The following is a 27,762-nucleotide window of genomic DNA, read 5'->3' as shown; positions in this document are numbered from 1 at the left end:
GGCCTTGTAGCGTCGAGGATGTTTCGGCCCAAATTCATGTGAAACGGGAATTTACGAATCACAGATTGCTATCTCTACGAGTGTGAAACAGGCGACACCGTGCCATATATATAAATATATCATATATTCAGAACAACAGTTCTCCTCTCGCCCAATTTTTGATTCCGCTGTCCTCTGCAACCTCGCAAAGACAAATGCTGTCACCAGTGTCTTCGTTTATTGGAGGCGTTCATGTACCTTTGCACGTAAGTTCTATGTTTAATATTACGCGAATGATGTAGATGCACACACACATACACGGATTTTAAAAGAGAGAGTTTTTTCCTTGCACAGGCGCAGCAGCAGCAGTCGAGGTACTGGCTGTGCTCGGTAACAGCAGAAAGGGGGGAGTTGTGGCACAGCAGCGCGGAAGTCCGGACGTCCAACGCACACAAATCCGGGGTCAGCTGGAAGGGCGCGCTTGGAAAGGGGGGGAGAGGTGAAGGCTTGTCCATTAAGGCTGCATCATCTGGAGAGAGGTCTTCTGGACCAATCAGCCGGCGAGAGCAGCGCCAAGATAGCAGAGACGAGGAGCCGTTTTCGGAGATTCGCAAGGAAGGAGGTCCTCTTGTTGGGGCAGAAAAGAGCATAGAAAAAGCAAATGGATTGGAACAGAAACAGCAGGATCCGGATGCAGGTGGCAGCAGCTGGACAGATGAAGACAGGCGCCTACTTGCTCATGCCCTTGACAAATTGGAAGCTCTCCGCTTGCATGCCTTAGCTTTAGAGCAGTGGAACGCTTCTCGGCTGATCAACGTCCATAGGTAACTTGAAAACCTTGGAGTGGAATCATGGTTCATGTTCTATTCAGTCTGACCTAAGAAATGGTCGCCCATATACAACCCCTCCATCCCCTGCCCATGCACACTCCTGCGCGTGCACAGACACCAAATTTTTTATCTCAGTTTTTAATTCACACCAGCTTGTGCACTCATACATGCACCCCTTCAAGTCACATTAAGAGGTAGCCTTTTGCCCCCTACTGGTTTCTCTAGGGTCACTACTGATTTCTATCAAATTGTGCTTTGTTTATAGCTTAAAGTAGATGCTAAAATGTTTCCCTGAGAGTTGTTTGTTTACACATAACTGGCATGTACATGGTTTCTTGGCAACAACGAAGATGAAAATTACAGTATTGAGATCTGGTAGATCTTAAACTTTGTGTGACCTTATCTGGACTGTCTAAATAAGATTAATTGTTTTGCAGAAAGTATCAAAGAAGTGCACAGAATTTGCTACATTATGTGGCCCTTGAATCTGTGGATCTTCAGGAGGTGCAGGCATTTCTGTCAAGTCTTGGTCTTGCAAGTACTGAAGGAGTTGAAGCTCACGTTTTGGCCAGCTTAACTCGAGTCATTGATGCTGCTCATACTTTATCAATGGTTCATCGCAGCCATACTCGAGTGATTACTGGTGACCAATTTGAAAGAGAAGCGGCAGTGAAGTCTACAAGGTTGTTTGACAACAATTCAATGTTTGAACAAGTCACTCACAACAGAAATTCAAACATTGATACACTGCCAAATATGACTGTTGGGAGAAGCAAGCTTGAATTGAGTCATAATACAATGGCTTTATTTGGTCCTAGCTCCTCTCAAAGGAAGACTTACATTATGGTCACACTCTCTAAAGAGACGGCAGAAAATGAAGCTGCTGTTTTAGACCTTATGAAAGTGGGAATGAATCTTGTAAGAATCAATTGTGCACATGGTGACACTGAAGTATGGGGGAACATAATTAGGACTGTTAGAAGCTGCTCACAAATGCTAGAACAACCTTGCCGTGTGCTTATGGATCTTGCTGGACCGAAGCTTCGCACAAGTCCTTTCCCACCAGGTCCTTGTGTACAGAAGATCAAGCCACACCGAGATGGGTGTGGTAAGGTCAGAGTGCCAGCTCGTGTTTGGATAGCTTTACCGGGTACTCCTGCCCCAAATGGAATTTTAGCAGATGCAGTAGTCCCAGTTGTAGGAGACAGTTGGCTTAGTACCCTTCAGATTGGAAACAAATTGAAGCTCAAAGATGCACGAGGAAAACCAAGGCAGTTCACCATTATTGATAAGATTATGGGATCTGCTGGTGTGGGTTGCTGGGCAGAGTGCTATAACACTACCTATTTGGAATCAGGGACAGAGTTGGAGCTTTCAAAGAAGAAGGGAAGGCATGATAAAGGACATGTATCTGCTTTACCCTGTCTAGAGTACTTTATCAAAGTCAAGAAAGGGGATCTTCTTGTTTTAACTAAAGAAACTTCTCTCAAAGACTCAGATGAGTTACCTCAGAATAGGATCCATCGAGTACAAGTATCACACACATTTGGTCAACTTTTTGACTCTGTCAGGCCAGGGGAGCTAATTAGATTTGATGACGGTAGGATTGAGGGTGTCATTCGTGGTGTGGCACCTTCAGAGATCTGCGTAGAGGTGACATTTGCGAATGAGAAGGGGACAAAACTAGGTGGTGAAAAATCAATAAATTTGCCTGAGAGTAATTTGTCCCCGAAGGGACTCACTGTTAAGGATCTGGTTGATCTGGATTTTGTAGTAGGGCATGCAGATATGGTAGGCTTATCCTTTGTTAACAGTTCAGAGGATGTGCGAATTCTCCAGCAAGCCTTAGAGAAACGAGGAGCCATGAGCATCGGAGTAGTGTTAAAAATTGAGACTCGAAGTGGCATAAAGAAACTTCCAGAAATTCTTCTTCAAGGAATGAGGAATGAAAATCCGTTGGGTGTAATGATCGCAAGGGGTGATCTTGCAGTTGAATGTGGCTGGGAAAACCTAGCTGGGTTGCAGGAAGAGCTGCTACGCATCTGTAAGGCTGCTCACATACCCACCATTTGGGCCACACAGGTTTTGGAAGGGCTTGCCAAGGAGGGGTTACCTACTCGACCAGAAATAACAGATGCTGCTGTTGGTGGAAGGTAATTAATTTCAGAATTTTGTGTCCTTTGCTTGCTCCGTGTATACGTGTGAGAGAGAATGAAAGATTTTATTAACGTCTACTGAAGACCTGCCCTTTGCTTGCTCTATGTGTGTGTGTGTATGAGAATCTAGAAAGAAAGATTGTATTAACGTCTATTGAAGACTCAAAGGTTTACATATGATCCATGTATAAACCGGAATCGTAGAACATGGAAAGAAAAAAATAATTTGTCCATACAAAACATTGTCCAAAAAGTCATATTTTGTGTGTAAACTATGCCCAAAAGGTGTCCCAACCATTGGGCTATGTCTTGGGCACTTTCGAGAGCCTGTAGGGCTACAAAATGCGCTCTAAATCTGCCCCTAAATCTACCCATATATTTGTTAATGAGAATATACATGTCTATGAGCATCGGGATTAACGGAAGGACATGACATTCTCTCTTGCTAAGCTTGGGTCCCTTGTATCTCATAATAGATAGGTTATCTGAATAGGTAGTGCTCCTCTCTCTCCCTCTCTCTCTCTCTCTCTCTCTCCTCCCCGTCCCCCTAAAATCATGCTTGTCCAAAACCACTAAAGGATTTCCTCCCTTAGTACTTTACAAAAATCAGCCATGCAAGTAGTGTATACCGTTAAATACTGTCACATGCGGAAGCTTTGGGAGTCGGGAGTCTTCTTTCAACCCTAAACACCTTGCAGGAACATGTAGATGCAAAACACATAGAAGATAGAGAGAAGAGAGAGAGAGATAGCTGAGTTTTTGTGTATTCATAATGTACAAAAAGGGTACAAGTTCTTGGCAAGCCCTAAGCTGCCCCATCAAAAGGTTATCTTGACTCCAGAAGTCCTACTCTATGACCCATCACATAAAGGATTGAATGTCTAACTATGAGCTAGCCTTTGCTATTTATAGGCCTTTTAAGCATAGGTGAACTAGCCAACCTGCTATCGGCCAGTACCTTGGACCAAAAAATCCCACATATTGCCGATGTCATCTGCCATGTTCTCATGCGTTGGCCGATAGAGATCTTGGTCCCCAAAGTCCCTTCCATGCATTAGCTACCTGCTGAAGCTCTAGAAATATGTCTTTATTTGCTGCACATCAGGGAATAGCACTGGGATCTGCATGTCCATGTGTATGTACATGACATCCCCTTCTGCTAAATTTGATGGCGGGATTCCAACTTTTGACCCTGGATGACTGTCATCATCCCTTTGTCTCCACATGGACTCCCAAACCTGTCATTCTTTCCTTCTTGGCAACCTTTTCATTGAAAACCTTGCCTTGTCTTTGACTCGAATCCAAATCTGATGAAGATCTATGCATCCGTTCCACTTTGTCCCCTTGCCTTCTTGCCTTACTCTTGAACACTTTCTTTGGTCTTCTTTTCATGAGTATTGAGTTTGGGACTCTCACTCGATCATCATCCCTTGTCCTGAAAGCCTTTCCTAGTATGCCCCAAGTGGCATATGACTCACAGGGTTGCCATTTCGCTTGGGTCTTGTGGAACCGCCACCGACCAACCTCTTGGGAACTTCTTCCATGTCTTGTGTTACTGTCCTTGCTTTCCTAGTATGCCCCAAGTGGCATATGACTCACAGGGTTGCCATTTCGCTTGGGTCTTGTGGAACCCCACCGACCAACCTCTTGGGAACTTCTTCCATGTCTCGTGTTACTGTCCTTGAACTGCGCACCGTCATGTGGGACACCATGAGTGTTTAGCCTTGTTGAGCCTGATGCTCTGATACGTCACATGCGGAAGCTCTGGGAGTCTTCTTTCAACCCTAAACACCTTGCAGGAACATGTAGATGCAAAATGCATACACAAGATGGATAGAAGAGAGAGAGATAGCTGAGTTTTCATAATGTACAAAAAGGGTACAAGTTCTTGGCAAGCCCTAGGCTCCCCATCAAAAGGTCATCTAGATTCTAAAAAGCCCTACTCTATGACCCAGCTTATAAAGGATTGAATGTCTAACTATGAGCCAACCTTTGCTATTTATAGGCCTTTGAAGCATAGGTGAATTGCCCGACTTGCTGTTGGCCAGTTCTTCCTTGGACCAGAAAATCCCACATGGTGCCGACATCATCTGTGATATTCTCATGCACTTGATTACAGAGATCTTGGTCCCCAAAGTTCCTTCCATGCCTTGGCTAGCTGTTGAAGCTCCAAAAATAAGTCTTTATCTGTTGGACATCAAAAAATAGCACTGGGATCTGCATGTCCATGTGTGTGCACATGACAAATACCTTGGTGTCAAGATACCGTCAAACCATAGATGGAAGCAATGTGCACTCCCTCGAATTGAGGCACGTACAAGAGCATTGAGAATGTATGTAATGGAGCAAGAATTAAAAACTGGGCTCTTAAGAAGTATCTTTTTGATACTTTGCTCTTGCTAGTGCTCCTATATAGCATGTCACGTGCACACTCTCTCGAGTTTGACTTGGACATGCTTCTATCCATTGGCCATCTTAGAGGTTGAGTATGTGGTGGGATTCATGTGTTTGTAAGGGCTATTATGTCAAATCGTCTAGGTGCTCAATTAGGAGCCTAGTATGGACAGAGTTATTGGGTTATTGTGTGAACACACTTAGTGGACATTATTATTAGGGTTGGTAGCCAACTCACCAACATTAGACGCTATAAATAGGAGTCTAGGCTTAGCCATATTCATTGATTGATCATCATTGAGTCATTGAGAGCTCAGGAGTAGTGCTACCAGTGAGTCTCTCTATTTAGCATTGTACATATTTCATGTTAGTAATACATGGTAGATTAGGTCGTCTCTCTCTACTTTGTATTGAGCATGAAGAAGAAGCAATTTGTGCATGGGTTTAGGTCTCTGATTAGGCGCTAATTGCAATCAATCAATTCATAAACTCACCTTCGTAAGCACCCATGTTGCATTGGTATCAGAGCCTAATGGAAGTCTTAGAGGTGATGAATTAGTGCAGATTTGGAAAATGCACAAGATAAAGGTGGTTGTTTTTGGTCCAGACTGGAAAACGCAACCAAGTGGTTCTTCAACAGCAGCAAGTATCTGTCAGAATATGCAACGGACATGAAGACAAAATCTGAAAACTCGAGTAAGTGCACTGCAGAAAAACACAGCAATACAGAAGGAGAGAGACAGGCGTGTAACTCTGCTATATATACACAAGAAAATCCCGGTAACTGAATACCACATGTGTGGGGGCAAGGGGTCATTTTATATGGCCCCTATGAGCCCGTCGGCTAGCCCAAAAAGCAACCGATAGCAGTAAATAGCTCATGACCTGCTCATATCTCTAGTCGGCCAGCACATAGATGGAGACGTGGAGCAACAGGGGCAGTTGACCAGCATACAGAACCTTGCTAAAGCTTGAGGAGGATAGGGTAGAAGAGATAGAAATGATAGATAAGGCATTGATCTGGTTGCTGAACACCAGATTGGACTTGAGCTTTTCTGTGGGACTGTCGAACTCATTCATGCAGACGTCGTTGAGGTCTCATTGGGACGCAGGATTGCGGATCTTGCGGTATCTGCAGGGTACGAAGGATCTTGGACTCTTCTACACAGGAGGGGGATTGATGGATGGAGTCAGACTCCAAGGATGGAGTGACTCAGATTGGGGAGGAGATCTAGACACGAGGAGATCCACATCAGGCTACAGTTTTACCCTTGGCTCAAGAGTGGTTTCATGGAGCAGTAAGAGACAGCCAACTATTGCCTTATCATCGACAGAGGCAGAGTACCGGGCTGCTTGTGGTGCTGCTTGCGAGGTTGTGTGGCTGCGGAGGTTGCTTGGCGAGATTGAGTTTCCACAAAAGGAGTCCACAGTCATCCAGTGCGATAACCAGAGCTGCAGCCTTCGTCACTCCAATGTGCTCCACATGACCGCCGGTGAGAATGAGACCATCCACATAAAGGATGATTAACGTAACCATGCGGCGTTACCGAAAGAGATATAGGTTGGGATCTGCAACTGATCTCTGAAATCCAGTCCGGAGAAAGAAGGAATCAATCTTTTGATTCCAAGCCCTGGGAGCTTGTTTAAGACCATACAAGGCCTTCCTTAGCTTGTAAACCATTCCTTTTGATCTTGGAAGCACAAAGCCTTGAGGCTGCTCAACATACACCTCCTCCTGTAGGTCACCATTAAGGAACACAGATTTGACATCCATTTGATACACAGGCCACCTCTGAGAAGAAGCAAGAGCAAGAATGGTCCGAATCGTGGTCATCCTCGCCATCAGTGCAAAGGTATCCTCATAGTCGATGCCTGGCCGCTGAGCATAACCCTTAGCTATGAGTCTGGCTTTGTGTTTGTCCACTGACCCATCTGACGCATATTTGGTCTTAAAGACCCATGTGACACCAATGACTAACCGTTTTGATGGCCTCGGTACCAACACCCAAGTGTTGTTCTTCTCGATGGCATTCAGTTCCACCTGCATGGCTTTCCTCCAAGTATCCTGTACAAGGGCTTCCTTGACGGAAGTGGGCTCTTTGTCCTGCATGATACGAGACATCAAAGCATAGTTTACCTGTAAAAGCTCCGTTGAATGACTTTTGTCATGGACTCTGTGCGATCTTCGAGGTCCGTCCTCTGTGGTCCATTCGGAGGGAAGCCCCGTGACACCTGACTCCCGAAGGGTATCCACTAACCACATAGGTACTCGAATAAAACACGGAGCCCCTGCTATTGCGGGGGCTCAACTCCAGCTGCGGGCTCAACCTCCTGAACTGATTGTGGTTGTCCAACTGGAATAATAGACTGGGAATCATCATCAGAATCCTTTGGGTCTCCAAGAAGTGGCGGCTCATCAACAGTGGAAATCCAACATGCTCATCAAAGACCACATCCCTGCTGACAACAATCTCATTCCTCTCTGGATCAAACAACGTGTATCCCTTGGAAAGAGAGTTATATCCCACAAATATAAGCTTTTGGGACTTGCAGTCGAGCTTCCCCCGTTGCTTCTTTGGAATGTGTACATATGCATCGTTCCCAAACACACGGAAGTGGGAGACATCAGGTTTCTTGCCAAAGTATGCCTCGAAAGGGAGTCATGTTAGGTATTGAAGTCGTCGGAGATCGGTTGAGGATATGGATAGTCGTAGCCACAGCCTCTCCCCAAAGTGGACGAGGAAGATCATGATGCTCCAGCATCATCCTCGCCATCTTCACCACAGTCTTGTTCTTGCGGTCTACTACTCCATTCTTTGATGGCGGATCTGCACAAAATCTCACGACAGCATTTGAAGAGAATTCACCTCCTTTGTCAGCCCGGAGAGTCTTTACTTGCAATCGAGACTCTTTCTTTGCCATCACATGCCACTCCTTGAACCGAGCAAAGGCTTGGTCCTTCTGAGAAAGGAAATAGATCCATGTGAATCTGGAACAATCATCAACAAGCAGCATGAAGTATAGAGATCCTCCCAAGGATGGTGTCTGCATAGGTCCACACAAGTCAGTGTGAACCAACTCCAATGGTTTCGAAGCCCGCGTGGAAGCCTGCTTTGGAAAGGATTCCCTGTGCTGCTTACCACGTATGCAAGAACTGCAACGTCCTTGCTTGCTGCCAACATCTGGCAAGCCAATCACCATCTGGTCCCGGAAAGCTCGCCGCCGCAGCGCATCCACATTTAAGTGGCCAAACCGAAAGTGCCACAAGTCACCAACGTGAGAACTTGTCAATGAGGAGAGTGCAGAGAGTTTGTAGATACCATTCTCCACGCCGCCGTCCCAAACAACCTAGCCAGTCTTGCGGTCCTGCAGAGCAACTGAATGCTCCTCAAACTCCACCCGGAAGCCAGTCTTGCATACTTTATGCACTGACAATAGATGAAAACCAAGTGCTGGGACGTAAAGAACACGAGAGGAATGCTTATCCCCCTTGCCGTTGCTAATGATCTCCATCCGGCCCTCATTGTGTATCGGAATTGTGGAATTGCCGCCAATGAAAATGTGACCTGATTGCCGTTTCAGATCTAAAAAGAAGTCACGGGAAGGAGTCATGTGCCTGGAAGCACCACTGTCGAGAATCCACTCCTGAGTATCCTTTGCGGTGAAGCCAACGGTCGAAGAAGATGAAGCAATCTGAGTCCATCATCTCTAAGTGCACAAAGGCTGGAGTCTTTGCAGCTGAAGCTGAAGAATCAGCACTCTTCCCAGTCTGCTTAGGACACTTCCTCCAATAGTGGCCTTTCTCGCCACAATTATTGCAGGTCCTCTCGGCCTTCAGATTATCTTGGTCTGCGTCAGGCTTCTTCTCAGAAGACTTCTCCGATGAAGCCTTCCCTTTGCCCTTGTTGTTATTATTCCGGCCTTTCGACCTTTGGCCAGTTAAGGCCTCCAAACCTCCGCCCTGTGGAGGGTTCGTGAATCTTTCCTCCTGGTCCAAGACCATGGGCACAAGCTCCTCCCATGTGATGGTGCTGAGCTTGCCACTGGTAATCAAAGAAGAGTAAAATGCTGAGTACTGAGAGGGCAAATGCGACAGCAACATGATGGCCATATCCTCCGATGATATCTCTTTCCCAGCCTGGAGAACTTCCTGCTGAAGAGCGTGCAGCTTGTTGATGTGCTCCCGCATCGTCATGCAACGTCATCTGGATGCTTTACATGAGTTTGCACATGATAGTGGATTGTCTGTCAACCTTGGCAAAACCAAGGTTATGGTGTTTAACACCACGCCACAGTGGGTTAGGTGATCAGCTCCCACATTTACATATGGGCAGGAGATTGGGGAGTATAGATATGTATTTTGCCAAGGCCGCCAGCTCTGCTCAAATAATCTCATGAGGTACCGAGGCCTTGGCTCTAATAATCCTAGCAATCATAGATACCAAAGGCCTCTCCATACCTCTCCACCTGCCTGCGCTGTGATGGCCCACTGAAGGTCCCCATATCTGCACTCCATAAAGCATAGCTGATGTCACTAGAGTGTCAAAAAGCCAAAGTTTCGTTCGAGGTTCCTGAAACTGAACCTGCGAACACATCCTCTCCAAACCACCCAGGGCTGCATGTGCTCTAGTCAATCTAGTCTCTGCTGCTCTCCTCATCGAAAACACTGGCCCACTGAATACTACCCCAAGATATGTATTCAGTGGGCCAGTGTTTTCGATGAGGAGAGCAGCAGAGACTAGATTGACTAGAGCACATGCAGCCCTGGGTGGTTTGGAGAGGATGTGTTCGCAGGTTCAGTTTCAGGAACCTCGAACGAAACTTTGGCTTTTTGACACTCTAGTGACATCAGCTATGCTTTATGGAGTGCAGATATGGGGACCTTCAGTGGGCCATCACAGCGCAGGCAGGTGGAGAGGTATGGAGAGGCCTTTGGTATCTATGATTGCTAGGATTATTAGAGCCAAGGCCTCGGTACCTCATGAGATTATTTGAGCAGAGCTGGCGGCTGCCCCTTTGGTGATTGAGGCTCTTACGAGATCAGTCTCCTACATACATGGCTTGTGGGATCTCCCCCGAGACAGATATGCACGCCTCGCCTTTGACTCCTCCCGACAGTTAGCTTTACAGGGAGACACGGCTTGTTGGTATGGACAGATGACATCTTGGTTCCAGGCACATGGTTTTAGCATGGACAGATTGCCTCCCTTCCAGTATTCTCTGGAGGCACCCTCTCTCACTCTCACACGGACAGAGATTACCAGACTCATCCGTCAGGATTTAGTTCAGCTGGACATTAGGAGGACATGGATACAGCCGACTGAGGAGCTGGGCACGAAGATGGCTTTCTACAGAGAGCATTTTCTTCAGCTCACAGCAGATGGTTTTGTGATCAGACCCAGGTACATGGATGTACACTTGTCTCGTGTAGTACGATGTGCTATTGGTCAGATTCGCACATCCTCACTCCAACTTGAGATTGAGATTGGCCGATATAGAGGTATACCAGCTGAGGCCAAGATATGTCGAGTATGCCATGGGGAGCCAGAGACAAAGCTGCATTATATATGCCATTGTACTGCATACTATGAGATACGTGGTCGTTTCCACTGTTTATTCAGAGAGGGTTTTGGACCACTTTCCAGAGTCATGGGGTACCAGGACCAGAGGTGTTTGGGATTGTTCTTGCTTGAGCTGCGGAGATATAGAGATAGCCTGCTTAGGCGCACAGAGAGCCAGACTCAGAGGCACATTACAGACTTCTTTAGTCCAGCCATGACTGCGCCAGATGGACCACAACAGCAGCAGGACATGGTTACCACCCACACCAGTGGTACACTGATTGATCGTGCGATTGAGCTTGGGTGGTCCAGACGCCCACGACTACGGAGGAGGGCATCCCAGCATAGACGGAGGTTGCAGCGGCGGATTCGGATTATTCTTGCGAGACATGCGGGACACCCAGTCAGGGTGCTGACCACAGAGGATATTGAGGAGACCCGCTAGCGTCCGATGCGGCACATATTATGAGATGGAGGCACCTCCATAGTGTACCCCCCGTCCCACATGATATTGTATCCCCTCACTGTACTTTACTCACCTCCATAGCGTACCCCTCCCCCCTCCCCCTTACTATATTCACACCCTTCCAGTTCCAATTTCATTTTCTAGGTGCCAGTAGTATCATCTTTATTTTTCATTTTCTGGTTTTTTATCCAGACATTGTATCAGATCCACCATGATGTAACTTTTTGGTCTCATAGGTCATTATGGCCTTTTGAAGATGTTAATATAACATTTCATTTCATTTCTCTCTCTCACTCTCTCTCTCTCTCTAGACTCTCTCTCACAGAGGATATTGAGGAGACCCGCTAGCGTCCGATGCGGCACATATTATGAGATGGAGGCACCTCCATAGTGTACCCCCCGTCCCACATGATATTGTATCCCCTCACTGTACTTTACTCACCTCCATAGCGTACCCCTCCCCCCTCCCCCTTACTATATTCACACCCTTCCAGTTCCAATTTCATTTTCTAGGTGCCAGTAGTATCATCTTTATTTTTCATTTTCTGGTTTTTTATCCAGACATTGTATCAGATCCACCATGATGTAACTTTTGGTCTCATAGGTCATTATGGCCTTTTGAAGACGTTAATATAACATTTCATTTCATTTCATTTCATTTCTCTCTCTCTCCCCCCCACAAGGCTCTAATTCTCTCTGCTGCACCTCCCCAGACCCTTACACATAGGTTGAAATTTTATTCGTATTGTGCTCGAATTTTGAAATATATTTTTAAACTCTCGAGTTGTGACTCGTCTTGACATTTCTCCATTTTCTTGGTTGCTTTTTGTACATATGCCATAGATGCCTCGTGCACCGAGTTCCGTATGGGCAAGGCATACCATCATTCAAGGCACACCCAACACCCCAGGTGTCGGTCGCTCCAACACGCGCGTGTGGAAGTGCAAATATTGTGGAGGAATATTTACTAGCACATCCACTCGTGTTATTTATCATGTTGGCCAAGGTACGGGAGGCGGCATTGGACCATGTGCGAATGCACCACAGGAGGCGGTTGATGAGATTCGACGGGAGAACCCACGGATCTTCATCGGATCATAGCTTGGTAGGGATAGTAGAGTCATCATTGAGGATGAGCAGCTAGATACACCTGCGCATATGGGCCCATTAGCTGTTGGGGGGCCAGCATGTTCATATGTGGGTGGACAGATGTCACAGTCAGGCTTAGTGGAAGGGCCATCCACAGGTTCAGGTGTAGGTCCTAGCCGAAAGAGGACTAGAGTAGATGATGGACAGTCTCATGTGGAGAATATTGCAGCAGGTGGTAGTGTAGGACGACACCATCAGACCACTCTACGTGGTACATTGAACCAATCCTCATGGGTGAAGGAGAGACAACGGAAGGTAGAGATAGAGATAGAGCGCACTCTCATTGAGTGCAATATCTCTTTCAATGTCCTTCGCACATATCAGTGGAAGAGAATGATTAAAGCCGTCTCTGATGTAGGTCCATGTGAGAACTGGACTGGATTAGACTACCAGAAGATGTGGACAACCATGCCAGAGGATGAGAAACAGCGCATAGAGAATGCACTAGAGCCAATAAGATCATCTTGGAAGAAGCATGGTTGTAGTATCATTTCAGATGGATGGAGTGATGTGCGGAGAAGACATATCATCAACATCCTTGTTTCTAGTTGCATGGGCACATATTTCTTACGTGCTGTGGATGCAGGCAAGGCAGGGGAGAGGATCACTGCAGCATTCATCTTCCAGCACATCAGGCAGGCTATTATTGATATTGGCCTAGAGAATGTGGTGCAGGTCATTACGGACAATGCGTCCAATTGCAAGAGCACGGGAGAGATGATTGAGGAAAAGTTCTTGTTAGATATCATCCCCTACTTGCTGGCTTCCCATTTGGTGTCCTATTTTAGCCTCTAGGGTTGACCATGTTAGTTTGAGGGGCTGTATTTTACCCATGTTCATTCCCCATTTATGGTCTTGGGTATTTTTCCCAGTCGTGGAGATATTTATCACCAGTCGGCTGCCTTCATGTAGAGGTATATATAGCCGGCATGCCTCCCTCATATTTCATTACTTGCCTAGCTTGTCTAGTTTTAGTCCCTCACTTACGAGGTTCTCTCTTGCTCGGGACATGTATTCCTTTTGGTGATGATATTGAGAGCAGGTTCTCACCTGTGTGTACTCTCTCTCTCTCTCTCTCTCTCTCTCTCTCTCTCTCTCTGTGGACACAGATCACTTTTTTTTTTTTCCGAGAAAAGATCCTTTCATTAGTTATATAAAAACGCCCGTAGGGCTACAAAAGATCTCTCCTGCTCCTAAGAGAGATAGAGCAGCGAATACACCATGGCAGCCCGGGAGACTCTCCCTAGGTGCTGCAAAATACAAGCATCAGTACAAAGAACTGAGCGGCTAAATCATACAATAGGGTGGGGGAAGAGCCAAACAGGTGGCCTGTAGTGCCAACGGGGGGATCCCGTGTGTAAGGTGTAGAAAGGGCCACAGCGCCAAGTGGTGTGAAAGGCCTGGCGCCGTAAGATCGCCTCATCCGAGTCTCCCCGGATGCGGTCGTACTGTCCTCGCAGGGTGTGGATCAACTCCTGCCAAATCCCCCGTACAGTCTCTGCTGGTGGCTCCAATCTCCCCTCAAAGGCCGTAAAGCACCGGGCCCTCCAGGTGAACCAGATGGTGAGGCTGCTGAGGAGCTCCCATCGTAAATCCCTCTCCTGTGTCCAGCTGGCGGACGAGAAATCCGGTGCCGGAACCAGGCGAGGCTGGCCCCTAATAAATCTGATGGCCTGACTGCCCTGCTCCATCTCATAGCCCATAGCAGGCCCTGATGAAGTCGACCAAGCAGCGGCACCCCACGTAAACACACCCTCTGGAGAGAGGGGGGCCAGAATACGCAGCATCCGCAGCCAAGTCTGCTGTGCCTGAGGGCAGTCCCAAAGGCAGTGTCTCTGTGTCTCCATAGGGTGGCCGCATCGGACGCAGGCCGCCGGAAGACCGCTGTAAACAAGCCAAGTGCCAACTGCTGAGCCCCTGTGGGCGACCAGCCACTGAAAAGCCGAGATCCTGCGGGCCTGCCGACTAGCCCAGAGCCGAGCCCGATCCTCCAGGAACTCCTGTGAGAGTCCCTGTAGTCGCCAATGCCCCGCTGTCGCTGGAGAGACCGTCCTCCTTGCCGTCAAAATATGCCGTCCCAGCCGAACAGTATACTGGAAAAAGGTGATCTCTGTGGCCTCAAGGGATGCATAAGGATCATGCCACTCGTACTCCCCGGGGTCCCACTGTAGCCGGGCCAAGGGGCGCGCTGCATATGCCCATATGCGCCAATCCGGGAGCACATCAGCAGGGTCGGGGTCAATATGCCACTTCCGGGAAGCGGCGGCCACTACCCGAATCCTCTGAAAGGTGCACTCTGCAACCAAAGGCGACTCCACCTCCACTCTCTGGAGTCTACCCTCATCCTGAATCTCATAGTAGAGGCATCTGCCATCCTCAGTGCTAGCTCTGACAGCAATCAGGATCTCCAACTGTGTAAAGGCTCCCATCCACCGTAGGGCCACTGGCTCGAGAGGCGTGAACCACTCCTCTGTGAGTGCCTCCTGTATATCATCCCTCATAATCAACCCCCCTCTGAAGTGACTCAGCCTCTCCACCTGGATCTCCTCTGGTAGATTGCAGAAAGCCTGCCAGTCTCCAAAACTACGAGCTGGGCCTGCCGCTAAAGGTCCCCAGGCTAGACGAGGCCGAGAACCCAGCATATGACCCTGCTCCGTGCGAACCGCTGGGCTCCAGATGAGCGGCTGCCTGGCCCGCTCCTCAACACAGGAAGGAGGCCGCTGAGAGAGCCCCGGTCTCAGCAGCTCCCAAGCTCTCAGGATACTCAAAGCAAATCTGTCCTCCCATCCTCTACTGAGGCCTGTCCTCCTCATCTCTATGAAGATCCAGCGAATCTCTGGTGCCCAAGTACCCCCTGCTGGGGGCGCCCGAGCCTGTAATCGCTGCAAGAGGAGCTCTTTCCAAGGCTCAGCGCCTGGCAGCAACCCCCGAACAATAAGCTTCCCCAATAAGGCTCTACTCTGATCGACTGGATCTATAATGCCCAAACCGCCCTGAGCCAGCGGAAGTGTAATAAGTGCCCATGCAACCTTTGCCCGAGCTGGCTGTCCGTCCCTCCCAGACCACAGAAAGTTCCTGATCAGCCTCTGTACCTGGCTGATGCAAGAGCTCGAGAAAATCCAGCAAGACGTAATGTACCACATGGTCGCTAATAGCACCTGATTTGCCACCACCACCCTCCGAGCCAAGGATAGTCGAGCTGTACTCCAATACAATAGCTTCTTCCGAATGCTCAGAAGAAGCGGGGCAATCTGCTGCTCAGGTGACAAATCTAGGCCAATCTGGCATCCCAAATACCGCACTGCTGTGCCTGGAGGAATCCATCTAAAACCGGGGTCCGGGCTCCATGCCGGAGTGGGAGCACTACTGATCCAAAAGGCCACTGTCTTGCGCCAATTGATCAATGCTCCCGAAGCTGCACTAAAAACCTGGAGCGATTGCTCAGCCCGAATAAGATTGGCCTCATGGCCATGCAAGAATAATCCCGTGTCGTCTGCAAACTCAGCATCAAGCAGGTCCTCCCCCCGGACTGGGAGCTGCAGTCCTCTCAAACCAACCTCTTCTGTCGTCAAATACATACTCATAGCCTCCGCAAAGAAGAGAAAAAGGAAAGGGGCGAGAGGACACCCCTGACGGACTGATCTGGTCAGCTCAAAACTCGGCCCCCGTCCTCCTGCAATCAGCACCTGGCTGCGAGCTGTGGAATACAGAGTTGCCACCCCTCTGATCCATCCTGGCTCAAAGCCCAGGTGAAGCATAGTGCCCTCTAAGAAACCCCAATCAACTCTATCGTATGCCTTCTCAAAATCGAGAAGCATCACGACCAAGTCCTCGCCAAGAAATCTAGCTCGGGCCGTCGCCTCCCAGAAAGTAAAGATGTTGTCAAGGATACTGCGCTCCTTGACAAATCCTGTCTGAGTAGCATGAATCAACTCCCCCAGGAAGGGCTGGATCCTCAAACTCAAGGCCTTTGCCAAGACCTTGTAGACAGTATTGAGGATCGTAATAGGCCTCCGATGCCGAATGTCATCTGATACTCCCTCCCCCTTGGGGATAAGATAGATCAAGCCCTCTGAAAAGCTCTGCGGCATCTCCCCAGTGTCCAAAACATGCTGAAAGCCCCTGCGGAGGCCTGGCCCCAAAAGGTCCCAATAGCGCATAAAAAAGGCCGGCGTCAGTCCGTCCTCCCCTGGGCAACTATGTCGCGGCAGGACCCTCAAGGCCTCGGCAAGCTCAATCTCTGACAGAGGCGCACCTAGAACTGTACGCATATGGTCTGTGACCCTCCTCTGCACATGGGCCCACACAGTCTGTCTGCAAACATCTCGATCCTCAGTGGCTGGCTCCGCTGAAAGCAGGTCACTATAAAATGCAGTAGCAATGGCTCTGATCTCCCCGAGCTCAGTAGCTACCGATCCATCCGGTCTACCAAGCTGGCGGACTCCTGCTCGCGCATGACGGGGTCCAGTGATCTCAAAAAACTCTCCAGTCACTCTATCACCAAGCTGCGTCCACTGAGAGGCCTGATGACGATAGTAAAACTCATGTCTCTGCTCCTCTACCTCTCTAACCTCCTGGCGTGCCTGGCTCAGTTGGGACGCCACCCACTCACATGCAGGCTGCTGCTCCTGAAGGCGCTGTAGCGAAGCAAGGCTGTGTCTCAGCCGTTGCTCCTGCTCGCGAATCTCTCCCAGTCGTGTCAAAGCTGCAGCGTGTAGAAAAGAGCTAAGATCAATGAGTCCCTGGGCACACTGGCCCGCTGCATCCTGGTCAGAGCACTGACTATCATGCCAGATCCTCTCAATGTCCTCAGCGAGACTGGGATCTGTAAGTACCCTCTCTGGGATCCTCAACTGCAAGCTGGGCTCCCGGGTCCCCTCCTCCAATGTCAATATAACTGGCGCATGATCTGAAAATGAGGTACCAGCGAGAATGCCGACGGAGCCCCCTCGCTCCCCTAACCAGTCGCCCACATAAAAGCGATCAATCCGTGATAGATTAGTCCCTCCCTGCCGGCGATCCGACCGAGAGAAACTAAGACTGTCCTGAGACCGGGAGAAAGCCCCATGCTGCCATGCATCAGTGATCCTCAGTGACATGCAAAACTGGTCCCAAGTTGCAAGCTCCGTACCGTGCACTGTAACATGACTACCTCCCACTCTATCTGCCGGGTCCTCAAGCATGTTGAAGTCTCCCCCAACACACCAATGTGCGGCCTCTGGCAATGCATCTGTAACCTGAGTCCAGAACTCTGCTCTGGCACTAGCATGATTGGGCGCATAGATGTTGAGCACACCCAATAGCTCATCATGCATCCTCAGAATGACATACTGTGCTCTACCAGGCACAATGATCCCTCGATCCACAATGGCCTGCCGCCATACATCTGCAATAACCATGCATACTCCTCCCTGTCCACCCAAAGGACCAAACCCTGCAGACCAAAAAGTGTCCCATCTACCAGGCATCACCGAACCATATCTCCGGATCCTGCTCTCACCCAAGTGGTGCTCCTGCATCATCAAAATGTCAATGCTGCCACCAACCAGGCATCTCTGAAGCTCCTGCCTCAAGCAACCTCGATAGCGTATAAAGTGTGCTCCGCCAAGGCCCTGTACATTCCATGAGATGATCCTCATGGATGCCGTGCTGAGGTGGATGCTGTCTCAGCCGTACGGCGGGCCTTCGCAAGCGGCTTGGATGGAGAGTAGTCCCCATCCGAACGGCTGCGAATCTGCCCACCCGGTGTACTGCAAGAATCCTGGATCAGGCGCCAGTGGCTGTGGCCCATGGCGACTGCCTCCTGCTCTGACAGAGTAACCTCGTGTATACTCACATATCCAGGGTCGCGTGCCAAGTCTGCCACTATGCGCACGACCAAATGCCGAATCCCTGAGGTATCCACACTCCCGGGATCCAAGAAAAAATGAGCCAACTCCCAAAGTCGGCCTATCACATCTGTCACCTCCAGATCGCTCATGTGGTGAGAAAACTCAACTGCCTGAGTCTTCAAAGTGCTGAGAGCGAGCTCTAGAGTCCACTCCCGGTCACAAGGTCCACATAGAGGGAACGAGAAGGCCACCGCTGAGTCTAGTGCCTCCTCCCCGCGGGCCGGAGGTATCACTACATGAACTCGAATGGGTGCTGGCTCATGGGGGCCCTCTGCTCCAAAAAGCCGTGTGAAGGTATAATCAAAGGCCTCCGAGCGCTGTCTAATGCCAAGGCGACTCAGCCGACTGCGGATAGATGAAATCCGTGAGGCCCTAATCGGCATAGGTCTCCTCTGTGATGCTCGAGTGAGGTCAGTGCTCAGCGCTCTCCGGACTGCAGATGAGCGCCAGGGAACTGCCAGGGCCTCCCGGGAAGGTGAGGCGGGCGGAGGGGGAGGCGAGGGAGGTGGAGAGGGAGCCGCTGTCGAAACCGGAGCGGGGGCGGGAGGAGGCGATGGTGGAAGCGAGGCGGTGGGAGGGGACGGGGGTGGGGGGGGTGAAGGAGGGGGAGCTGACATCTCCTGGTCCTCAGTCGCTGCAGGGGTCTCCTCCTGAAGGGGAGCAAAGCTGTTCCTCACGGGAACCCAGTGAGGCTGAGACTGTGGCTGCTGCTGCAGCGGTCTCTGGGCGTGCTGCTGTGGCTGTCTCCCTCGGCGGCGCCCCTGTCCAGGCTGCCACTCCGAGGTCTCTGTGGCCTGAGCAGGTGTCCCGGAGGCAGCCTGCCGCGAGCCGAATCTGTGGGCGGGCCATCAGTAGCCTGCTGCTGTGGTGAGGGTCGAGGTCTCCTGCGAGGGCAGGCCTTGGCCAGATGACCGACCTGCCTGCAAATGAAGCACTGGTTCGGGAGCCCCGAGAACTCCACTCTCTGATCTATCCACCCCCCCCCCCCCCCCCCCCCCCTATCCTAGGTAGCTGAATGACCTTAGGAAGGGAGGAGATGTCAGACACCAACACTCTGACCGAAGGTAGCCCAGCTGCTCTGGCCACCACTAAAGCTGCTGAGGGGCCCGTCTCTAGTACCGAGCCCACCAATGCTCCGAGCCTGGAGAGGAGCGGAAGATACTCCCGGCGGAGACCGGGGAAACAAACTGTAACATGGAAGAGGCGCTCTCCCTGCTCCGTCGCTGCTGGGTCAAATCCATGCTGCCAAGGTCTGAAGAAAGCCCGAGCACCCCTGATGTCAAGGGGACTCATGGCAAGGACCTTGGCAACGCTCTGGGCGGCCTCGAACTCGATCTGATAATGTCCCCGGCCCAGAAGCTGTACATCCAGGATCTTGCCCACATCTGCAAGAAGGCGGGCCTGAAGAAGATCCCTGATCTCCCCTCTGCTGGGGCGAGTGCTGACTATACGGCAGATGGTGGAGTGAGCCTGGAGGCGTTCCACCTCTGCGGTGAGGCTCGCTTCCTCTTCCGGCGAAAGAGAAAGCCTGATGGGGGTGACCTCGGGGGCGGGCGAGGGGGCTGCGGATGAGTCCCTGTGAGGCGGGGCGGGAGGAGCCTCCATCAGAGTCTGAAGCTGCGGCGAAAGCGAGGCGAAGGCGGGAACCTGCTGGAACCGAACTGCACACAGAGAGGCGGGATACGGAGCGAAAAAGAAAAACAAAACCCCAAGGGGGGGCGAAAGCAAGAAGGAGGGGGGGGGGGTGGGAGAAGGCAAAGGAGAAAAAAGAAAAAAAACCCCAAAAAAGGGGGAAGGCGGGGGCTGCGCGCAAGAGGGAAGGGGAGGAAGCGAGCAGGCGGCAGGGGGGATGAGGCGCAGCAGAGTGGAGGGGGGGCGCGAAGACAAGGGGGAGGCGCGAGGAAAGGAAGCGAGGCGGAACAGAAAAAAAGGGGGGGGGGGCGCAACAGCGGAAGCAGGCCGGGGGGGGGGGGGGGGGGGGGGGGGGCGCTAAAAAAACCAGGCGGCGGGCAATGCAGGCGGAGGGGGGGAAAGAGCGATGGGCAAGCGGGGGGGCGAGCAGGAAGGGGGGGGGGGCGACGGGCGCTATGCAGAACCACGAGCAGGAAGAGGGGAGGCGGGAGCTTCAGCGAGCGAATTTTGACTCAATGAGATACTTACTATCTCTTCTGTCGTGGACACAGATCACTTGGAGAGGGGGTTTCTTGATTGGATTGTGGCTTTGGAGGCAGTTTGGTACTTGAGGAGGATTCTGAATTTCAGATTTCAGTCAGCATTTTGCTGATTTTGGAGCATCTATACCTGTGTTTTGTTCCTGGCCTACACGGTTTCCGGTTTCTACATGTTCCTTGCCTTCTGTTGGCGGTGGAGTGCTATTTTTGCTGGATAGCAGTGTTTTGGCTGCGTTTTGCTTCCCACAAGAGTTTTCTACACTCAGAGGGGGCCTTTCTCCGGCTACTTCACTTGAGGATCAGTTTCGGGAGCTGTGTTGTATCTATGGAGACTTTCTTCTTTGACAAGAGTTTACAGTTATTTGGAGGAGAACAGTGATCTTTTCAAAGATCCTGAGCAAAGTTTTATTTGTCCGAGCTTGTGTTCTTTGCACTATTTGTAGAACAAGGAGGGTGTTTTGTCCTTTTGCGGTGTGATCCTTTCACATGGATCTTTTATCTGTTGCTGATTCTTGGGATTTGGTTCTACTTCTGGAATAGTCTTCTGCTATCTGTGATGCTTTTGAGGACTTTGTTACCATTGCAGTTTTTATTCTTGCTTCCCTTCCTCATTGTGAGGAGTCTATCTCTTCATCTCTCTGTGATGCTTTTGAGGATGCCCCTCCCCTTGTTGAGTTCTGCTGGCTTGTTGTTTTGGAGGATTTTTTTTGGACCTGGTGGGATGCTTTGGATCTGTGGTTGCTGACTGTGTCCCGGGCAATGTGGTGCTTCCAGAGTTTTTTGGATTTGGATCAGAATCAGGTTAGACTTACATCAGTCCGATGATATCTTTTTTCAGAGGAGAATGTGGAGTCCTTGCATCTTGCGATGCCCACCTGAGTGGCGTGTACTTATGTACAGCATTGGGCAACTCATGTTATGGAGTTTGAGCAGATGGACCCCATCTTTTCTACAGAGTCTTTCAGCTGTTGAGGAGATTGCTTGTGGAGCTTTCTTGGTACTTGTTTCTGTAGTCTTTCATCTTTGATCGAGGACGGCGTCTCTGGCTTCTTGGAGTTTGCTCAGCATCTGGTGTTGAGAGGGGGTGTTAGATATCATCCCCTACTTACTGGCTTCCTATTTGGTGTCCTATTTTAGCCTCTAGGGCTGACCATGTTAGTTTGAGGGACTAGTCACCCCTCATATGTATTTTACCGATATTTATTTCCCATTTATGGTCCTGGGTATTTTTCCCAGTCGTGGAGATATTTATCACCAGTCCGCTGCCTTCATGTAGAGGTATATATAGCCAGCATGCCTCCCCCATATTTCATTGCTTGCCTAGCTTGTCTAGCTGCAGTCCCTTACTTACGAGGTTCTCTCCTCTTGCTCGGGACATGTATTTCTTTTGGTGATGATATTGAGAGCAGGTTCTCACTTGTGTTTCCTCTCTCTCTCTCTCTCTCTCTCTCTCTCTCTCTCTCTCTCTCTCTCTCTCCACTTTCCCTTCTTCTGCTACACATTCTATCAGTTCCCATCCATTGTGTGGACTCCATATGCTGCACACTGCTTGGACCTCATGATGGAGGACATAGGGAAGCTTCGATGGGTGAAGCCGGTTGTGGATGAGGCCGTACGCATCACTACCTTCTTCAGGAAGAAACACCAGGCATTATCTATCTTCCGATCCCACTCACACTTGGACATGGTGTGGCCATCCAAGACCCGATTTGCCTATATGTATCTTGTGCTTAGCAGGCTACATGAGGTACAGGATGCACTTCGATCCTCGGTGGTATCACCAGCATGGAGGGAGATGCGTGATTTGACCAGCGAGCCCACTCGATACATCCAACGCAAAGTGTTGGATGAGTCCTTTTGGTTTGATATTGAGGGCTTAGCAAAGCTCCTCAAACCCATGTATATCGTTATCCGATTCAGTGACATGGAGGGCTCTACATTGGGGCTCCTCTCATCATTTTCATCGGATGAGAGAGATGGTGTCATTAGTCACCTCGCCGACTATCACTCCTACCAGGTATATCTAATATCTATCATGTAATATGATTTATGATACGTGCTATAATTTTGATTATATGATGTACTTACTATTGGATATCTAATTTGAAATTTGGAATGTCAGGCGTGGCGAAGTGATGGCCATTGTTGACTCGCGATAGACATTCATGCGTCGTCCCATTCATGGGATTGCAGCATTACTCCATCCGGTGTTCAACAAGGTCGAGCTCCAAATAGACACGCAACTCAATTTGCTCAAGGATGCTTATGTGTCTCAAGTGCTTAGCTACGATGACATGGTGACCTTCGATGAGGAGTTGGTCGCCTACCGCAATCGGGTGGGAGTTGCCTTTGGTAAGTTGAGTGCCTCAGCAGTTCAAGGGCAGGGGAAACCACTTACGTGGTGGGACATCCATGGATACTAGGCCAAAACTCTCCAGAAAGTGGCCTTTAGACTGCTATCTCAGGTTTGTAACTTTAAAGTTCTTAGTTTGTATAATGCAGCCAATGTGTAATCTTGTCTTTTGACATTTGCCAGTGCTATGTGGCATGTGCAGAGTTGCTCTGCTGGTGCATGCGAACGGAATTGGAGTGCATACTCTCTTGTGCACACCAAGATCCGTAATCGCTTGAGTACTCAGCAGTTAGAGAGGTTGGTGTTTTGTCGATCCAATCTCCGTCTTTTGCACACACTCAAGACAGCCACTGGTGTGTAGGAGGTAAATTACTTGCCAACTCGAAATGTTTACTATTAAATAATAAACTTCATGTGTAACCTCATGAGTATTGACTCTTGAAACGTGTTATTTGCCATGTCACATGTGGCAGGTGGATCCCTTTATCTTCGATAGGCTCCTCGCTCATACTACTGATACGGAGGCTCAGCTTCGGGAGGACCAGTTGCGAGACGAGTAGGAGGAGATATACCGAGAGCTCCACAGAGAGCTTGAGAGCATAGATCGGAGGGTTACACGTGCTCGATCATGAGCTATGAGTATTCTAGATGCTGATGCTCATGGAGCTTCTACTAGCAGTCCAGGTGGTTGGTGTCGTCGTGGTGGGCGAGGTCGAGGACGAGGCCGTGCTCAGATAGCTTAGCAGCACGAGTCTCTTGCACATGATGATGATGATGATGATGATGATCCCTTAGATGAGGGGTGCATAGATACGAGTGACACCATTCCTGTAGTGCCGGTGGTTAGAGAGCTTGACTATGACTCGGATGGCAACATGTTGATGGATGGAGATGTTTCTTTAGAGTCCTTATCTGGTTTAGATGAGTAGCTAGATGCTACTTTAGTTTATAGTTACTAGTTTTTTTTTTGGTGACTAGCCTCTAGGAATCATCATTCATGTATCATTGTATGACATATGTCTACAATCTTATGATTTCAGATTTATCATTTATTCATGATCCATCTCACTTTCATTTATGTTCATTGTTTAATTATTTAATTTGATTAGTAAGTGCTTTAATGTTCATTGATGAATCTTCAAACTTCGTATTTCAAAAGTTCATAAGTATTAAGTATATATATTGGGGGGCAATGTTCACTACGTTTGGAATCTTTTCAGCACGTTTTTCAAACGTATGGTACGTATCGTTCACTACGTTTGGAACCACCTTGGGATGGTTTGAAACCATCTTTGCATGCAAACGTTCGTCCACATATCACCAACAAGGTGCATTAGGCCACAGGTATGAACAGAGGAAGTTTTCAGCCAGGTCTATGAGGGAGTCTTCACAGTTGTTGTTTGCACTTAGTGGAGAATCTTTGGCTTTAGTGGCGGTCGCTTCAGTTTTTGGGGTCGTTGAGGACTCTTCTCACCTACCATTTGCATTGGTTGGAGTATCTTCAGGGTCTGATGTCATAGAGGCACCACAAGAGGACATGTCATCAGATTTGTCTATCTTGGGAGGATAGCGCGGTTGGTGTATCTTCACAGTACACTGATTTCTTGGAGACTGTACCGACAACAATTGGGGTTTTGACTTTAGTGTATTAGCGGATGTATTACTTGGAGTATGTTCCACCGGACATGGGTGGTTTAGACATATAGGTACCGAGCAAAGCTGATGGATATGGGTTTGGTGCAGCGTTTCTAAGGAGTCTTCACAGTTGTTGTTTGCACTTAGTGGAGAATCTTTGGCTTTAGTGGTGGTCGCTTCAGTGTTTGGGGTCGTTGAGGAGGACTCTTCTCACCTACCATTTGCATTGGTTGGAGTATCTTCAGGGTCTGATGTCGTTAGAGGCACCACAAGAGGACATGTCATCAGATTTGTCTATCTTGGGAGGATAGCCCTGGTGTATCTTCACAGTACACTGATTTCTTGGAGACTGTACCGACAACAATTGGGGTTTTGACTTCAGTGTATTAGCGGATGTATTACTTGGAGTATGTTCCACCGGACATGGGTGGTTTAGACATATAGGTACCGAGCAAAGCTGATGGATATGGGTTTGGTGCAGCATTTCTAAGGAGTATCATTCTTGGTTATGCTTTCTTTCTTTAGAGTGCATTGGAGTCAGTGCAAGCAATTCTTGTGCTTCATCTGAGTTGATGCATTAGTGGTTGGAGTTTGGATAGCGGAGTTTTGCTCGGTCGTTCTCCGGAGTGTTCTTCTCGTGGGCTACCAGAGGATACTCAATGGTTTGCAGTGTTTTCTCATGGATGGCTGGACAAACGGAAAGTGCTCGATCTGCTGAAAGTTGGTCATCTGTAGGTTTCGTTGTAGGTCTTTGTGCTGAAGTAGTGAGGGAGGAATATGAGCCTTCGCAGTGGATGCAAAGTGGTTTCGTAGTGTTCAGGATCTTGGGTATCTTGGATGAGGTTTGCTTGGGTCTTTTCCTTTTATTGAAGGGCACTTTATATGGACACATTGCAGCTGAGGACAGTTGCAATGCAAGTAGGGGAGAATGTGACACACCTACAAGTATGCAAGACACAGCCAGACATTGGGTAGCAGGTGACATGCAGTTAGTGTTGGTGACATGTAGCAGTCGGGTACAACTAGCCGTCAACAATAGTACTGGCCAACTAGGAGAGTATTGGTGCATTATATACATGGATGGCCAGATGGCCATATTCATCTGCATTCCTCAGTGTTGGACTTCACAGAGCATTTCGCCATAGGCAAAGTGCTAGCTAGGAGTGTACAGTAGGTCACAGGGTTGTGAATTGACGTCTTCTCTTCATTCTCAGCCACATCTTGTACTTGAATTTCAGTTGTATTACTTCTTTCTTGTACATAATACAAAGCAATAGTTCAGGACTCGTGTGTGCTGTATGTGTGACTCTGCCGCTCTCTTGTTTCTATATTTGAAAACCCTAGCACATAGGCACAAGTATTCTACAGCGTGCTTATTGGGATTGGTTTGTGTCAGTTGTGATGTTTCAATGGTTTTGGTTCTACCAATTAGTACCTGCAGGTTCACCACTACCCCTTTTGACACCAAGCGTTCATCAAATTTCTTGGCATAATGTGGATATCATCACGTCAAGTTTCCGGTTCCTAAGAACCTCATTTTGGTTTTGGGAGAAAGATAAAAAAGATACAACATATGTACGAAAATTTGTGGTTCCTCTATAGCCTTGCATTGGTTCACAAACTCATTCCTGAGAGTAGGTGTCAAGTTCCTCTTAAGCTTGAGTAACTTGCAAAAGTCATCACTTTTGCTTATAGAAACAAAAGCCTATTTGAATACAAGCTGAAAACCAGCCCTAGTCGTAGTGTTCTTATAACCGAGCGAATGCTTTATTTACCCCAGGTATGCACAGGATTTGGCAATATCCACGACTCCCGTGCATATGTGAAGCGATGCTTGGAGACCAGTGGTGTTGCCAAGGTTCACTGTATGGTCATGCTGCTCACAAAAAGCCTGCAAGGCATCCGAGTGTCTGCAAACCCACTGCTGAATTCGAAGCATCATATCTGCAGAGAGCAAGATGGGGATTACTAAGTCTGCCAGTGGAGAGTTTGTGCTGTCCAATCTGTCAATGAAATCAGATATATGTAGAGGCCAAACAATGTTGGAGAGAGACATCCTTGTTTTACCCTAATCATGCTGGTGATCTCCTTCGTGAGACTTCTTGGTGCTCATGACCCGCCCTGTAACAGACATACAATGCCATTACACCCCATATCATCTCTGATGGAAGATCCATCTCTGAAAGGCGCCTGAATAGGCAAGTCCGAGGAACATTATCAGAGGCTATTGTGGAAATCCACAAAGCAGCAGTAGACGCGTCACTTCTGTGATCTGGCCTTCTCAGTACTAGCCCTTAGTGTGAAGATATGATCCAGTGTGACGTTTCTCCTACGGAAGCCTGCCTACCCTCTAGCCCTGTGTTTTTGGCCAGGTAGCTTATCTCTGACTCCAGCACAGATTTGTAAAGCTCGGCTAATATGTGACCAGTCATGATATTTTGGTAGTTGTGGGGGTCCGATGGGACCTCGGCCTTGTGGAGAGAGAGAGAGAGAGAGAGAGAGAGAGAGAGAGAGAGTGTTAAGTTTTGTTCATGGCCAGGGCTGCTTGTGTGATGCTCAATAAAGGTTTGCATATTCTGAAGGCTGTTTCAGTCCTAGACAGTATATTGAATCATTCTTCTCTTCCACAAAGGGAGGTGCATGCTATCGATCAACCTTTTGGGATATCTACTTTTACTGAATAGCTATGTGATATCCTGATTTAAATTCTAGATTTGTATCGCCATGGAAGAGGTAATTTATGGTGTGGGATGGTAGAATATCCCCAAACCCAAGTACAGTGCTTACACTTATTTTCTTATCACTAGCATTTCTACATCTTGCAAGTTTTTCAGGGCTAATATTAGGCCAATAAGCCTTGGCTGTCCATTATGAGTTCAAAATTTCATCAAGAGCTCATAGCACCTGACCTTGCAGAAAGCGGTGGAATGCGGGCTTCCATGAATGTCCATTATGTAAATATATCCTACGTCATATGTAGATGTTATGTATCATATATTTTGTGTGCGCCGTGTATCATGAGGTCATGTAATATAGATGAGTAGAGCACCAAACATTAGGATGGAGTGCGGTGAGGGTTTTCAATTCTCTCAAAGTATCATAACATGTGGGGATGGAGCCTTCTCTTACTTGTCTTGCAGCATTGTTGCATAATGCTTTATATGTCATGCATTGAAT

The 27,762-nt window shown here is 48.7% G+C and overlaps 1 protein-coding gene across 3 annotated transcripts; it reads left to right on the top strand.

The window, feature by feature from the left end:
* Positions 1 to 108: 108 nt before the first annotated feature.
* Positions 109 to 27,762, top strand: LOC147623720 (pyruvate kinase family protein). Of its 3 annotated transcripts, none has more exons than XM_086820333.1 (5): positions 109 to 245; positions 334 to 803; positions 1,247 to 2,962; positions 23,153 to 23,314; positions 23,424 to 24,075. In XM_086820333.1, exons 1-4 carry the CDS (start codon positions 195 to 197, stop codon positions 23,226 to 23,228), a joined length of 2,313 nt encoding a protein of 770 aa, XP_086676459.1. In that variant the 5' UTR covers positions 109 to 194; the 3' UTR covers positions 23,229 to 23,314; positions 23,424 to 24,075. The 3 variants fall into 3 exon arrangements, with proteins under 3 accessions (XP_086676459.1, XP_086676460.1, XP_086676458.1); XM_086820334.1 differs by lacking the exon at positions 23,424 to 24,075 and adding an exon at positions 22,720 to 23,062 and having other exon boundaries at positions 23,153 to 23,310; XM_086820332.1 differs by lacking the exons at positions 23,153 to 23,314; positions 23,424 to 24,075 and adding an exon at positions 27,125 to 27,762 and having other exon boundaries at positions 110 to 245.

This window comes from Cibotium barometz, chromosome 26 (assembly GCF_041138505.1).
Source record: "Cibotium barometz isolate CiBa-2024 chromosome 26, ASM4113850v1, whole genome shotgun sequence".
In the NCBI taxonomy this organism is placed as follows: Eukaryota; Viridiplantae; Streptophyta; class Polypodiopsida; order Cyatheales; family Cibotiaceae; genus Cibotium; species Cibotium barometz.
This window is presented reverse-complemented; position numbering and strand designations above follow the sequence as displayed.

Coding starts and splice junctions, on each gene's coding strand:
- LOC147623720 (XM_086820332.1), top strand. CDS start 195: ATGCTGTCACCAGTGTCTTCGTTTATTGGAGGCGTTCATGTACCTTTG. Junction 246..333: donor GCGTTCATGTACCTTTGCAC/GTAAGTTCTATG, acceptor TTCCTTGCACAG/GCGCAGCAGCAGCAGTCGAG. Junction 2,963..27,124: donor GATGCTGCTGTTGGTGGAAG/GTAATTAATTTC, acceptor GTTCATGGCCAG/GGCTGCTTGTGTGATGCTCA.